This window comes from Acanthopagrus latus, chromosome 3 (genome assembly GCF_904848185.1).
Source record: "Acanthopagrus latus isolate v.2019 chromosome 3, fAcaLat1.1, whole genome shotgun sequence".
In the NCBI taxonomy this organism is placed as follows: domain Eukaryota; kingdom Metazoa; phylum Chordata; class Actinopteri; order Spariformes; family Sparidae; genus Acanthopagrus; species Acanthopagrus latus.
Window position 1 is genome coordinate 17882967 of NC_051041.1, and position 15467 is coordinate 17898433.

At 45.4% G+C, this 15467-nt stretch overlaps 3 protein-coding genes across 5 annotated transcripts; all 3 read right to left on the reverse strand.

Annotated features, from left to right (window-relative positions):
• Positions 1–664: 664 nt before the first annotated feature.
• LOC119016378 (peptidyl-prolyl cis-trans isomerase FKBP14-like) lies at positions 665–3668 on the reverse strand. The gene is made up of 4 exons (XM_037092159.1): positions 3368–3668; positions 2102–2256; positions 1459–1586; positions 665–1334 (listed from the first exon to the last, which is right to left on the reverse strand). Exons 1-4 carry the CDS (start codon positions 3562–3564, stop codon positions 1176–1178), a joined length of 639 nt encoding a protein of 212 aa, XP_036948054.1. The 5' UTR covers positions 3565–3668; the 3' UTR covers positions 665–1175.
• Positions 3669–3975: 307 nt separating this feature from the next.
• Positions 3976–12493, reverse strand: wu:fc38h03 (acetylcholinesterase collagenic tail peptide). 2 transcript variants are annotated; one of them, XM_037091977.1, is made up of 18 exons: positions 11152–12493; positions 10932–11063; positions 10734–10843; positions 10536–10655; positions 10263–10307; positions 10097–10123; positions 8293–8364; positions 8142–8204; positions 8016–8042; positions 7878–7922; positions 7495–7530; positions 7342–7422; positions 6836–6932; positions 6455–6594; positions 6248–6367; positions 5949–6078; positions 5325–5427; positions 3976–4662 (listed from the first exon to the last, which is right to left on the reverse strand). In XM_037091977.1, the coding sequence occupies exons 1-18, from the start codon at positions 11171–11173 to the stop codon at positions 4593–4595; spliced, it is 1440 nt and encodes a 479-aa protein (XP_036947872.1). In that variant the 5' UTR covers positions 11174–12493; the 3' UTR covers positions 3976–4592. The 2 variants fall into 2 exon arrangements, with proteins under 2 accessions (XP_036947872.1, XP_036947873.1); XM_037091978.1 differs by lacking the exons at positions 3976–4662; positions 5325–5427 and adding an exon at positions 5455–5778.
• A 126-nt stretch (positions 12494–12619) lies between these two features.
• On the reverse strand, positions 12620–15467 carry LOC119016417 (cytochrome c-like). Of its 2 annotated transcripts, none has more exons than XM_037092213.1 (3): positions 15135–15467; positions 14560–14737; positions 12620–13501 (listed from the first exon to the last, which is right to left on the reverse strand). In XM_037092213.1, the coding sequence occupies exons 2-3, from the start codon at positions 14726–14728 to the stop codon at positions 13353–13355; spliced, it is 318 nt and encodes a 105-aa protein (XP_036948108.1). In that variant the 5' UTR covers positions 14729–14737; positions 15135–15467; the 3' UTR covers positions 12620–13352. The 2 variants fall into 2 exon arrangements, with proteins under 2 accessions (XP_036948108.1, XP_036948107.1); XM_037092212.1 differs by lacking the exon at positions 15135–15467 and adding an exon at positions 14907–15127.

A 15467-nucleotide genomic window follows, 5' to 3' on the forward strand; every position in this document is an offset into this window, starting at 1 on the left:
TTATGTAAGTATTTCCATCTTCCTTTGTCTTCCTGAGAAGTAATGGAGGATCAGGACTGAACCGTCACTGACACTGCAGCGTTTGCATGTGTGAAATGACTTTCTCACAGATATTTCACACAGGTGTCTCTCATAACATTAATGACGGCCACGTTTATGTGATTAGTTGCACCTGTTGGTCTGTGTGAAGCTCACATTTTCAAGACTCAACACACACAAGGTCAGTCAGATGTTCCCAGGGTCCTTTCCCCTGAGAGTAGTACAGGGTGTTAAGTTATCAGGGTCCTGATGGTTCTGGGTCTGGTTAGTACAGGATGGGAAACTAAATAAAATGTTAAGGTTAACCCAACGTCAAAGTAAATAATAAGCACAGTTGTGCTGATATAAACGTCTGTGATGCACTGCCTGTTCAGCAAAGGACAAATCATGATTGTTCTTCTAAGTGGACCCAGCAGTCAAAAGCTCTTGTGCTAGCAGTGCAAACACCAAGGCTCTCCTGGTTGTCCTGCTAGCTGCACAGCTAACTGAGCTAACAGGGCAGCAGTAGCTACAACCATGAATGCAACAGTTAGCAGTAACTCTGGTGATAAGCTGCCCATATCTGGTTTGAGCACCGCCAATTCTTATATTTTGCACCTTTTAAAAGGGAAATTTCTGAGCCAAATTCAGTAACAGATACTTTATCATCTTACATTACAGGTATTGTCACAAATAATAATACAGTCTTACAGCAACAAAATGTAACTTCCTGGGAAAGTGACAGTTGATTGTTGGGTTTCAACTCCAGGTTGTCAGACACAGACGGTTCTGTTGACAGTATTTGACGATCTGGGGATGAAACCCAACAACCAACTATCTCTTTCTCCACAAAGGTTCATTTAGTTGCTTTAAAATGTATACAGAGGTTTTCAAGTAGAAAAAAAACACACAAAAATACAAAGACCTGCTGAAGCAAAACACCACAGAAATGAACTGATTAAAAAACCTTGTTGGCTCCAGTCGTACCACACAAATCTTCACACAGGAGGCGCTCACACGACACGCACGACACAAACATGTTTCTGTAAAACTGAAATACTTTGAGGTAACCTGAGAGAGTGTTTGTGATGCACTCCAAAGCACCAAAGTATTTCCACCATGAAATAAAAAAAGACTGGCAGACTGCATGAGCGCTGTTAAAGTTCATCGTGTTTGTACGTAAACTCTCTTGAGGATATGAAGCCGTCTTTGTTCTCATCTTCTTTGGCGAAGATATCCGCCACCATGTTCTCGTGTAGCGTGTCGTTGGGAGGGTAACCATGGCGCTCAAACTCTTTCTTCAGGTACTCTTTCACCTGCCGTGAGAGAGGGAGAGACGTAAAGAGCTAGAAGGGAAGCCATTACACGTTTGGATAGAAGTTATTCAAAGTCAAAAATGTTTGCTGTGGAAAACAGAAACAGTGCAACCCCTGTTTTCACCTCGTGCTTGGAGAGCTTCCAGTCGTCGTTGAGGTCCATCTCCTGGAAGGACTCGTGTGACCTCGGTCCATTTCTGATCTCAAGCAACTCGATGATGAAGGTCAGTGTGCTCTCAGGTGGGATCTTACCTGACAGCAGACGACACCACAGGAAGAGATGCAACTAAAACTCAGACTGGTGATAACCTGAGGTATTTGTAAGCGTGCGTCATTCTGAAGAATATACTGTTGGTTTGGTTAATGCTGCAGAAGCAACACCGCTGGTGAGTGAACGCAGCAACACACACAGAATGTGAGTAAAAACTGAAGTCATCAGTGTCAATGAGAGGCAGTGCAGGTTGTTAGGCACAGGAGGATTACATGTTATTGGTTAGGTTGGTGTTTGCTTACCAGGGTAAAGCATAGCATTGATCACATGCTCCATGATGAGAGTAAGTGGACTAATACTGCTGAATGAAACCCTCATTCAGTGTGGGAGTCCTAGAGGGCCATTCAAAACAAGACAGAGAGGTATAATATACATACATGCATAATAATGTAGACATTTTAGAAAAGCTGAAGGACTTCTGAGGAGACAGTGCCATGTATGTGTATGTTAGCATGCAGTGAAGCCTGCATGTGTCTGGATACAGACAGTATGGTACCTTTCCCTTCCTTTCCATAGGCCAGGGCAGGAGGTATGACCAGCTTCCTCTTCTCTCCAGAGCACATGTCCTGCAGGCCTTTGTCCCAGCCTTTGATCACTTCCTTGATGCCCAGCGTGAACCACACGGCCCCACTGTCGCCCGCCTGATCTCGACTAGTGGACAGACACATCAAGGTGAGAGTGGAGGGTTACAAGACTGAAGAAGGAAGGACTGCGAGCAGGTCAGCAGCCAATAAGGTAAGATAAGGTGGAAACTGAAGGTTACACCCCGTTATTACTGGGCTAGCTCTGACTGTAACTTCAAACTAAACAAAACTGTAACTGACAACGCGACACGTATAAATGAAGTGGTCACCTGTCAGATTCTGTAGCTGCCGTTAGTTAGCTTGCTCAGTTAGCCGTGCAGGTACTGGTAGATAATCGTGACTGTTATTTTTGTTAATTCATGCTTTGGTTAATTTGGTTAATTTTGAACTTAAATTCTGACATATTGCACCTTTAAGTTATTCTTTAAAGTGACTACGAGGATCTTCCAGCTTTTGTTGATCCTGGCGACCCCTTTTGACATGAGTGGTACGACAGCAGCACTCACTGTGTAAAGATCTTCGATAGTGGGCATATTTGTTCTGGAAGTGACTGACAGTGAGACCACAGGATGGATCGCGATGATGTAATGTATTTATATGTGATTTTACATGTGATGTATGTGATTGGACCTGAGAACGGGCATCAATAACAGCTATATAAAAATATGTCTGGTTACAGGTGAGTTATAATCATGGGAAGAATCAATAGACTGTTTCATGAACACTGAAAAGTTCCTTGTAGTCGCCTGTAGTAGGTAGTCACAAGCTGTCATAACTGGGGTGAAAAAGAAATTACAAATTGTTCACAGCTAGTTGGGTTATTTCTTCCTTTTTTTAAATATTAAATCCCACTTTTTTCTGTGTCAGTTCTTTAAACAGCATAAATTCCAACTGACCTCCACCTTAAACCAAAACTATCTACAGTTAGAAACCGCTGGAGGAAAGGGGGAACATCTGGATTCTCGTTATTTGGGTGCAGTGACCCTTTTTTAAAAAAAGTTTTAATCACGTGACAGACATCGTTGTCGTCACCATGGAGATGTAACGCGCGCTTACATGAAAAAGGGGCTGGACAAAATAAAGTGAACACGAATGTTAGACTGAGTTAAATAAATGTCTCCGGCCCTATGAACGCTGTGACGTCAGAGCCTGACACCGGCCGTCATCGTGACACGTACCTGGAGTGAAACACGGTCCCGTTCTCGAAGTACCCGTCATGATGCACCAGCAGCATGTCTCCGTACTTGGACTTGCGGTGGCAGAGGAAAGGTCTGTGCATGACTTCCACCTCCACCTCGGCCTCGGGCAGCTTCCCCCCGCTGGCCGCCAGCAGCAGCAGGGCGCCGCAGAGCCAGCTCAGCACCGTCCGCTGCATGCTGCACGCTGCACGGTGCTCAGGAAACAGCAGAGAACTGGAGAGTGTGAACAAATGTTGGAGGTGCAGCAGCTGCTCCCTCTACGTGGCACTTTCATCATGCATGTTGTTGCAGGAAGTCGCGCTCTGATTGGTTGCGTCTGCGCATAAGCCCCGCCCACTGACTCTGCCTGTGTCAGCATCAGCTGCACAGGACTGTGAAGCGCAGGCCTGATCTTTATTAGTGTACAGTGTTTTATTGAATCTACAGACATGCAGGAGATTAACCACGAGTCACATATTGCTGCATTAATTCTGAGCAGGTTCTTCATGCTGCTGCGGTGATCACAGGTGTTTTTCTCGCCGTTGTTGCAGTATGACATTCATTTTCCTCCCGTCAGGTACTCAAACATTCACTTCAACACGGCCACATGTTGGCTGGTACATTTACAGCGCTGATTAAAGGTCTGCTGTGCACTGGCACACATTTACATGCAATATCACAGCATTGCACTTCATAAATACATGTTTCTTTGCAATACATGGCACGAACACATTTAAACACCCTGATTTGCATAATACAGTACAAATACTTTAAATACTGTCATCGCCTCTTTTGTAAAAGGCTCTTTTTTTTCTCTGTCATTACAAAAAGTTCAGAACATAGCTTATTTCTGCATCAACAGTCAGCAAGTCATACACAACTAACAGTATTTCATATGGTACAATCATTACATGTTCTCCGCCATCGCCAGTGTTCGTAACAGTGCTGCAGCCGATGGAGTGACAGTAACAGGAAGCTGCTCCCTGAGGCCAATAAAACAGTCAAACCCCCAGGAGAGATCGTCCATTCAGAGCCGACTCCCATGACTCCTCATGGCTCAGAGCAGGCACAAGAGCTTCCCTGTAGCACTCTCTCTTCAGTCCATCAGTTTGTTTTAAAGGGGTGAGACTTCAGTAGAAATCTGAAGTGTGATCCCAGTGATCAGAAGGAGGAAAAGTTGCAAAGTTGCATCCTGGTCAGTTTTTTTTTTTCTTCACTTTCCAGTTCAGGTGAAATACTTGCAACCAGTGGAATCAATGAGGCAAGAGTCGGTGCACCTGAGCTGCCCGAAGGACCTGCAGAAGACATGGAGGATTAGTCTTTATTACAAGTGCACACAGGGGCCAAGGAGTCTATTAGCTTAGCATAAGCATGGACTAACTGCTAGCCTGGCTCATTTCCAAAGGTAAAAGTGAGTTTTAAAAAGGTGCAGTTTTACTTATTAAATAACAGCTATGTTGTGAACTCTGTGGCATAGCACGTTTAGCATGCTAACAAGCCAGCTTCATCCGGACCGAAGCTCCTGTGGAAGCACCGTAAACATTTCCAAGCTCCCAGTCTGGACTGCTAGCTGCACGGCCAGGAGAGGTTGTTACTGAACGGCAGCTACATTTGGCAGCAGTAGCGGTTAGCTCTGGTTACATGCTGACCGCTACTTGTTTTGAGAAATAAATTCCACCCTGTTTGTTGAGCAATTCCTTTAAGTGTAAGTACAGCACATAAAACACTGGACGGGATAATGCAACATCATCTCGGAACGGTTTCAGTGACATCACAGTAAAAGTACAGTAGTTCATTCGGGGGACTTTTAAAATCCCCAGATCAATGCAGTATAAATGTACTGCTGATTAAAATGTCACCCACATTGTGCAAACTTGGCACTGAAAGGTCTCAAGAGGGGAGAAGCAAGTTGTACCCAAATGAATGACACGTGTCTGGACCTCGTCAGCGATCTTACCCAGGAAGATAGGATTTGCAGGTCTGATAACCGAAGTCCTTTCCATCACACTCCTCCATGCCCTCATGTCGGTAGCCGTCTCCACAGTAGGCCCACTTACAGTCTGATGTGACGGAGAAAAGGGGGGTTGAGGAGAAGGTAGTGGCAGAGTTCAAAGAGAGAGAGGGAAGGAGGGAAGGAAGGAGGAGAGAGAGATGACGTTACTAACTGCTTTGGCAGTCCTGTGTGTTTCTGAGATGCCAATACAGCATTTTCCTGCTAATTAAATTGAAGAGAGGAGGAGAGAGAAGTGACAGGATGGCAGGAAAAGAGAGGGTGAGATTAATGAAAGATCAAGGAAAGGTTTCACCGTGCTTACTGCTTTTATCCTCTGCCATGTGGGTTTAGGCTCTGTGGCGTACTGTATTTAGGCGCTGCAGGGTGTCTCGTGAACAGCTGGGTATCGGACAGCATGCTGGTGTTCGTGTAGCAAAAAGCCAACGATCTGCATGTTTTTTAAGTCTCGCTTCTGGGTTTTTACCTCAATTCTTATTTCACTGTTCATCACACAAAGTGATATCAAGATAATCTGTGAATTAGCGATTTTTAAGGCAATCAAATGAACAAGAGTTGCATATAACTCACTGAGACAAGCGTCGGTGACAATCTGGTTTCCATCGTCACACTCCTCTCCGTGCTGGGCCTGGACCTTTCCGTCCCCGCACACACCGACCCTATCTGGGACTTTCTCTGTGGACTGGAAGGGCTGGAAGGGCTGGACGAGTCGAGAGAAAACAAAACAAGACTTACAGAGTCATTTGACCTGCGACTGAATGCAGATTAAAGCCTTTCCCGTCTGTGGAAAGCTAAGGAAATTATCAATTATCAATTACATATATTATGATACCCTTTAAATACTTAAAGCGTTGGTCAATATTCATTACCTGTATGGGCTTCCACCCGTCCTTGTCTCTGAAGTAGAGCGCCCTCTGATCCTTCCTGAATGCCACCGCGTTGTCCAGATGTAGACCCTCCATCTCCTCCTCACTGTTCACCACAAAGATCTACACACACAGAGAGTAGATGAGTAATAACTGATTCAGTGTCAACACAGATTCATGTTGGATGGTTTTAAGTGAGCGGGGTCTTACTGCAGGGACTTTGTCGGAGCCGCCCCGCTGTGTGTAGCTCCCGTACGGAGCACTGTTGGTTCCCAGAGTGGAGTCACAGTCGCAGCGGCCCGGTGGACCTGGGAGACCCTTCTCTCCCTTTTCTCCTACAAGGTACAGACCTGCAAAAGACAATCAAGCACCAACTACTGGTTACTGATTGTGAGGATGTGCTGCTTTTGTTTATCATTAATGTGAGTAAATGAAGAGTCTTGATAAAAGAAATGATGGTGTCACTTTGGAAAACTTTGATGAGCATTTTTCAATGAAGCAAATTAAACAATTAGTCATGAAATCTTTGCAGTTCTTCTTCATTACAAACTGTAATTTATAGTAGATTGTGTGTGAGGCACACTACTGTACCTGAGGCAGGTGGTCCAGGTGGTCCGGGGTGGCCGTTAGGACCTTGGGGTCCTGGGGGGCCCATGACTCCTGGTGCTCCAGCGTGGCCCTTCATGCCCTGTACAAACCAGGACAACCCAATATTAGAAAACACACACACACACACACACACACACACACACACTGAAGGTGACCTACATGCAACTGCCACTTGTGCACAGCTGTGATAATCTAGTTGTTGGGGAGAATGTGTGTGTGTGTGTGTGTGTGTGTGTGTGTGTGTGTGTGTGTGTGTGTGTGTGTGTGTGTGTGTGCATATATAAATGTGTAGACTGAGAAGATCTAAGACCCTGCAGCCCCTCAGGAAGTCTAAACTTAGAGCTGGAAGTAAAACTTGAGTGACTGAATTAGCCCGCGAGAGGACGGAGCGGAGGATGTTTGAAATGTGTGGAATATTCTCCGCCTACATGCGTCTCACACAGAGTCAGACACACGGTGCACATGTGCGTCACTCATCCTTTCGTCACCTGTTTGCCTCTCTTCCCAGGCCGTCCAGTCGGTCCCCTCTTCCCCGAGACTCCTTGCTCTCCCTTCGGTCCCTGCTCACCCTGGGAGAGCAGTTGATGGATAATCAGTTTAAATCAAAATCCTTAATGTGCTCATTATTGAATCGTTCTTACCTTCTGCCCAAGCATCCCAGGCAAACCGATGGAACCCTAAAAAGAATCAAAACGAGAGCTTAATGTGTGAAAAGCCATTAAGTCAGCAGAGCAGCGCTCATAAAAGGCTTTAATGTTCATTTAATCTGTGTCTGAGATAAGAGGGCTCAAGAGAGCCTGAAACGCAGGGACCAGAAAGAAAGTGTTTCAAGTCACGAAGCACTTTGGATTCTAACCAATAACTGTTCTACAGATTTTCACTGCCTAATGAAATGATTATTCCATTACAACACAGCGGGAGGCAACGTCAAGCATAAATGGGCTGTACAGTGTAACACAAGACAACGTTTTCAGAAACAGTTTAATGATCTGCAATAAAAAGGAAATGGTGTTTTTCCACCCACCTTATCGCCTTTTGGTCCTGCTGCTCCGGGGTCACCACGAGTGCCCTGTAAAAAAAAAAACAGAGCAGAAGGAAACGTTAAGAGAAGGATGATATAGTTGTGTAGTCGCTGACGTGTGCACTGTGAAAAACAACTTACTTTCTCTCCTTTGTAACCCGGCAAACCCTGTGAGGACGAGGAGTATAACAGCAGATATGATAAAAACAGTCAGAGAGACTAAAGAGTCAACAGTGTCAACAATGATGTTGTGGATTTGTGATTAACCTTTGTCCCGGGTGGTCCCCTCAGTCCTGGTAAGCCCATGAGCCCTGGATCCCCCTTCTCACCCTAAAAAACACACACAGATGCCAAGTACTGTTGTGTAAAACCTGTGAGGAGACCACTGTACATCACTCAGTATGTGGACGAGACTTACCATGGGTCCCTCTGGACCGGGCCATCCTGGTGCTCCTTGTTTCCCTGGGAGGCCTGGAGCTCCTGTCCGACCCTACACACACACACACACACACACACACACACACACGCACACACACACACACACACAGACACACACACAGACACACACACCAGCCTGAAGCTTCAGCAGAATAACGTTACAACCTCCTTGACTTAATGACCTTAAAGGATTCGTTCAACAGACTTTCTTGCAGAGGGCTGCAAGTGGGTTTCTTTCAATCACATAAAGTTATTTGCAATTTCGTAGCGTCCACAGAATAGTTGAGCTGTCTTCATTTGTTTCAAGCTGAACAGCCAGCACGGCATGAGGACGTGTTGGTGGCGACACTCGTCTCTGCTGGGTGAGATGTGCAAATGAGAAACTCCGGCTTTGCATAAATACTGAAAACAATCGCCGGCTTCATGGAAATGTAACACGATCTCCCATCATCACCTCTTAAATTCTAAATTGTATTTGTTTAATCTGAACAAGTGAAGTGTAGAAATGACAGTTTGTGGTTTTACAGGTGTGTGTGCGCCGGACTATTTCTTGGCCGGGTGTAGCGACTACATCAGGACGCCACTGGCTGCCTGCCAGCTGCTCTCGATATCGATCTTCTCATCTCACTCTTAAGAAGAAAGCAAATAAGCATATTTCCCAGAACGTCACTGGGCTGATTTGTGATTTTGTACTGCGCCTAATGTCTGCTGCTGATCTGCAGCACTTTATGTTTGTTAAGATTAGGGCTGCACAGTTAATTGCAATATAATTAAAACTGCAATATCCTGCACATTTTTGATAAATTTATGATGAAACAGCATCATGATGAAGTCTTGTCGTGCTGAAGTACCCGGGCTACAAATCTTATCCTCCAGATGTACGAAAACGTCATTATTTTAATAGTTTTTTTACGTGTTTTTTCTGGCTAAGATGCTTCTTTCAGGACCCTTCCCCCTCCTGATGTTCATGAAGACTAACCAGCTCAAATAATGGTCAGAATAAATACGCAAGCTGAAACGACCTCCTGTGATTTCCTAACCGGACGTGACAGAGGACAAAACGTAGCGTGCAAAGCTTTAACAATACCACAGAGATTTTCTAATTAGTGAACAGGAATAAAGGCTTAATTGATCAAACTCAATCGCCAGTTCCTTCCAAGCATGAGAGCCAAATATATTACGCAACAGCCTCACATCACTGTAACACCTGGACCAGTACCCCAGAGCTGCTGCCATGCAAGCAGTGTGCCCTCATTTAGCTGCCTGTCATTAGAGCGGCAGCCTGCAGAGACACCGCGGACCTGCTGCTGCTGTGTGAAGTGATTTATCACGGAGAGCAAAAGCACTTAGGGAGATTAAAGTGCAGAAGTGGAGTGCTGGAGAGCCTGGATCAGCAGGACTGGAGTCCAGTACGAGGGCTAATGGAGCCAGGCCAAGGAAAGGAGGGGAGAGCGGAGGAAGACGCAGAGGAGAAGGAAAGAAAGGGGGGATGACAGAGAGGTGAGGAGTGGGAGGATGACGGGACTCATCCAGGGATGCGATCAAACTTATATGTGGTTAAAGCGGCTACTGAGACTAATGCAGCATGACCCATTTAGCAGCTGCAGAGGGTATTCTGAGCACATCGACAGACAAATCACATCACAGAGATTGAGGATGCATAGAGGGGACAACGGAGGCCGAGAGAGAGATTTCCAGATCCCATTATTTCCAAGGACATGCGAGATGGACCAGAGAGAGATGAGCGAGGGAACGAGACACGCAGGAGGGGAGGAGCGGCTCACCTTTGACCCTGGACGTCCAATTTCTCCCTGGAGGAGGACAAATGAGGGGAGAGGAGATGTAGCACTCGTTAGCACACACAAGGACACACACACACACACACACACACACACACACACACACACACACACAAATACTTCAAGACTGATAAAACTACAAAACACAAACCTTCTCCCCTTTTGGTCCTCTTATGCCAGGTAATCCACCAGGACCCTGCAAAATGACACCAGATTTATATCCAGCTCTCATAATACTAACAGAGCGAGGTACATCTGTAGGAAAATCAATCGTAAAAAGGTCATTTTATTTCATTCCCATGCTTATTTAACAACACGTCCACTGTCTTAGAGTAGCTACAGCAGCAGCACAGTCTGATGGTTGCATCATGTAATCTTATTACAAATGAATGCCATGAATGTGACCCTGAAAGTAGGGCTTTACCTGCGGGCCCTGGGGCCCTGAAGGTCCTGGTGGTCCAGGTGAACACCCAGGTATCACAGGTTTCCTTACTTCCTGTTCTCCTCCTCCAAAGACACTTGGCTCCAAGAGGCTCATTTCATCCTTTAATCAAGAGAAGAGAGATTAAACCAGCACACCTGTGTGTAGATGAGGTGTGAGTGTGTGTTTGCCAACACCTACAGGGCTGCCTCTCTTCCACAGCTTAGGCGGCGGAGGGAAGAGCGGCGGCGGAGGAGGCGACATGAGGCAGCAGGGTTCAAAGCTCAACGGCTCATCCAGCAACCTGAAAGCTGAGAGGAAGGCAGAGAAACAGGAGGTGTGACAGACAGTCTCCAGGCAGCAGGTGTGTTCTCTGACAGCCGGTCTGACACGACTCACCTGAGCGCCCTGAGAGGAAGCTGTCCATGGAGGTGTGACGGGACTGGACCCACGCGGGACACAGAAGAATGTGGAAAGACACTGCAATCTTGACCAGGTCCATCCTGCTGGTGCTGCTCTGCTTTACTGTCTCCACACACACACACACACACACACACACACACTTTATTTCTGCTGTCTGAGCTTAATGCACATCCTGGCAGCTGTCACTTTCGCTCACTCTCTCTGGATGGTGTCACCATCTGATCTCTCTCTTCTCACAGCATAATAAACTTGTTGCAGCTCAACACTGCAGCAGCTGCAGCACCGCTGTACGTCCACCAACACCTCCCACACACACACACACACGTGCCAGGATCAGACCTGCCACTCAGGTTTATCATGACTTCTGACCCTACTTTATAACAGAAGTCAACAACAGTAAGGCTGCCACGGTTCCCCTCACACAGACATCCTCCAGTGTGGCCACATGCACCAGAAGATGTGACGAGTCTCACACAAATGATGATCCCGTGTTGACGCACGTGTGTTCTGCAGAAAATGTGCTGCAGCTGCTTCAGTCCACGTCCAGCTCGTCCCCGCTGATTCTGATTAGACGTGCAGCATGCTGTAACATCCTAATGATGCAGGGCGTTAATGGACGGGACGTGATCTCAGCGGGATCACAGGATCCTTCTTACCTTCCACAGGAGATCACGCCGTCTGGCTCCTCTAACCCAGGTGAAATGCGCGGTGTGCCGTCGGTCCCGCACACTGTGGCTGCTCTGACATCTGGCGAGCTGCAGCCAATCGGGACCGCTAATAAATCTGATCCACTTATCGACCCGCTTCTTTCCCTCCGCCGGTCAATAACAACACAATTGAGGAGGAAGGACCTTGTTTTCTGTCCCAGCAGAGGCCACTGAGTCCCAGAGGGTCTCTGGATCAGAGCCTCATTATCTGGTGTGTCATCTGGATCGACGTGGGTCCAGCTGGCTGAACAACAGGGTGGCACTGGTATTTTAAGTCACACTGGGTCTGACACGTTTCTGGTGGGCTGTGAGCGGTGAAATGGCGCCCTCTGCTGGATGTGTTAGGTCTCAGCACAAATCAAAGTAAAATGAATATTCTGTATTCTTATATAACTCCACTCTGTCAGTGGTGTGGTGACATATGTCAGGCAAAAAATAAGAAATATATAATATGCAGATACTCTGTGATGTAAGGACGCCACGAACTTTGCATCTGTTTGTAATATTATTTATCCCCTAATACAAATATATAAATGCATTAACAAGTCCTGATGATTAATGTCAGCCCACATGATTTGATGCTCAACGCAAACTTCAGGTGAGGACGGAATCTTTGTGTTCCAACACGTAACTAAATAAATGAATAAATCTGACAAGGTTTCAAACACTGACACGTCAGTTTTAGAATACTGATATTAATATAACACTTCAGAAGATCCAGCATGGTGTCAAACACCGACATGTGGGGTCTAAAAGTTTGAGACCATGAGTACAAATACTTCTTTTGCTTTTGTTCTGAATTAAATACTATTTTTTCCAATATCACAATTTGTATTCTGTTATCTCTTTGAATAATGTTTCTGATCCTGCATTGAAGCCAAAGACATTCCAGACAATAAAGAGCTGAACGAATACAAAATGAATATAAGTGGAAGGAAACCATAAAAACACAGTGTGGAAAGATTGGACCAAGTTTTCTTTATTTGCACATCCGTTTTCTCAAGTCAAGGTCAATGCATTGTTTAGAAAAGAAATAACAGTATAAAAGTATAAATAGTACACTTTGGTAACTCAGTAAAAGGCATATGACATTGCACAAATGTAAGCAATTGGCTAACTTTAAGAATTAAAAATTACACTTTAAAAAAATGCTGTTTTATATAAAAAAATACACGTCTGTGACCGCACTTTCCTTATGAATACAAAACATACTAATTTTAAAGTGCATCTTCAGAACAGTCAAAGCCAAATGTCTTAAAAACAGAGGATTAAAACAGAGTAGACACTCCAGCACCATTCAACGCACGATCCAGTCTCCCCATTCTAAGACTGTAAAAGAAAAACCAATAAACAGGAAGAGACTGAGAACGAGTAGTCAACACAATATAACAGAAAACCTTAAGCAGTAATCAACAGTGCAGTAAGAGCTAAAGTGGCATGAATGCAAAGTTTCTGTGCGAGCAGAAGAAACATTTTTTTAGAAAACCCAAAACTGTAGCTGCTCCTTTAAGAAGCCTTCGAGCTGTCGGGGGCTGACTCACACGATAATTAAAAACAGTCTCCGACAAACACGACAGGGTGGCAGCAGAGATGGAATGAAACACAATGTAGTGATGCATATTTAAAAAAATCTATTGTAAATGATGTGACGCTTCTGTCCACAGCTGTATGTGTGTCCTGTGTCCTCAGTCTAACTGGAGGTGGCGTCCTTTAAGTAGGCGATAATATCCGCTCGTTCCTTTTTCTTCCTGATCCCACTGAAGATCATCTTGGTGCCAGGAATGTACTTCTTAGGGTTTTTAAGGTATACCTCCAGAGTGTCCTCGCCCCATACGATACCTGAAAAACACACAATAAACACACGCAGAGGTCTGAAAATGTGAACATTATCTCACAACACATCTGCATTCTCACACATCTGCTCACTGTGTTTAGGTTGTATGGACTCATGCTGGAGCAGATCTCAGAGTCAGAGCGGTGCTGCCTGTTCAGACCTGCGGCTCCGACAGAAAATGTAAAGACCGAGCTGCTTCTCAGCTTTATGGCAGTGACTGTGAAACAACTGTTACCTAAAAGCTCAGACAAACATGAACATGTTGCATTCAGGGCAGGAAGGAAAGACAGATGGTGAATCTGTGCTGTAAAACCACAGAGGTGTGGGAATACAACTGGATACTGAAAACTTGAATCATACAGTGTCAAAGCATCAGAAAAACTGCTTTTGCTCCATGAAACCTTGAATAAAGTCATTTATTTCTCTGGGTTTGAACATAAGTACACAACTCCATAAAATGTATAACAACGTCTGAGTTGTTTTGAGGTTTTTTCTACAGAATTCCAACATATTATGTCTTTAAGAACTGATGAATGTTTCTGTCTATCTTTTTAAGCAAAACTTGTAAAACATTTGCTGGTTCCTGCTTCTTAATTACAGCATTTGCTGATTTTCTTTGGCCACATTATAGACTAAACATTGAATCAATTAATGGTGAAAATAGCAGGCAGATTAATGGATAATAAAAATGATTCTTATTTACTTTAAGTTATTTCTCCATTCTCCCTAGACAGCGAGTGGAAACCTTTCCTCTGTCATTTCATGCCGCCATGCTAATCACATTTTGGCCATGAAAGAAATCACGAGAGACTGAATGCAGGATTAGTTTTTCACAACTAATCCAGAGTCGTCTGGCGATACAGTCGAGGTGACCGCGGTGCAAAACGACAGCTACACATCCTGAGATGTGGCTGATCGCTGCACCTCTCCACCAGCTGACTGACACCAGGGGGAATGATAATACAGTTGAGGTGTTGGGTGGGAGCGTCCACACACTGATCCATACCTTTATCACTGATCCATACCTTTATCACTGATCCATACCTTTATCACTGATCCATACCTTTATCGATGTTGGCCTGTGTGTAGGAGAAGCCAGGCGCCTGGCCCGTCTTCCTCCCAAACAGACCCCACAGGTTGGGTCCAGTCTTGTGGCGTCCCCCCTCATCCACCGTGTGACACTGGGAACATTTCTGGACAAACACCTTCTTCCCTTTCTTGATGTCCCCCATGACCAGCAGCTGGGTGCAGAGGAAGACAGTGTGTGTGTGTGTGTGTGTGTGTGTGTGTGTGTGTGTGTGTGTGTGTGTGTGTGTTACAGTCAGCCAGACAACATTAATGTGTAGTTACACATGAAGAGTGGAAAAACACCAGTGAGACCACAGTGATGTCTGTAGGCACACACGTTACCCTCAAACTTCCGGATTACTGTCGAGTCATTGAACGTAACAACAAGCTAAAGTTGTAGGTTTAAAATACAAAATCACGTCGACACAAACATAATGCAGCGAGATAAAACTGTACGATAGTTAACGAGAGTGTTCCAGAGGCTGATGGGACTCAGACAACACGTTCCTTCCTCCTGTGACATCACAACAAACAAAGCTAACAACAAACAACAACACCTTCCCGCCTTACCTGCCGACACCGTGTAGTTCAGGTACCCTCAGGGAAAAACGACTCCTCTCACTTTCTGTCGTCAAACTTCTGAGTTTCGTGTTTTCCCTCGATGCTGCGAGGCTCCTGCTCGCCTCTAGATGTAAACAGGCTGTGTGCGACTGTGTGGGAGCAGCTTTACTCGGGTTAAATAAGATGTTATTAAACGTGGTTGCACAACTGGGTGAAGACGACACAGGGAAGTATGCGGGACACACCCATCACCTTCCAGCGGCAGGTGAGGTATGTGTACAGTGCACGGGATCACACTTACTGCTGAGGCTGGATGGAAAACACTCACTGAAACGGAACAGA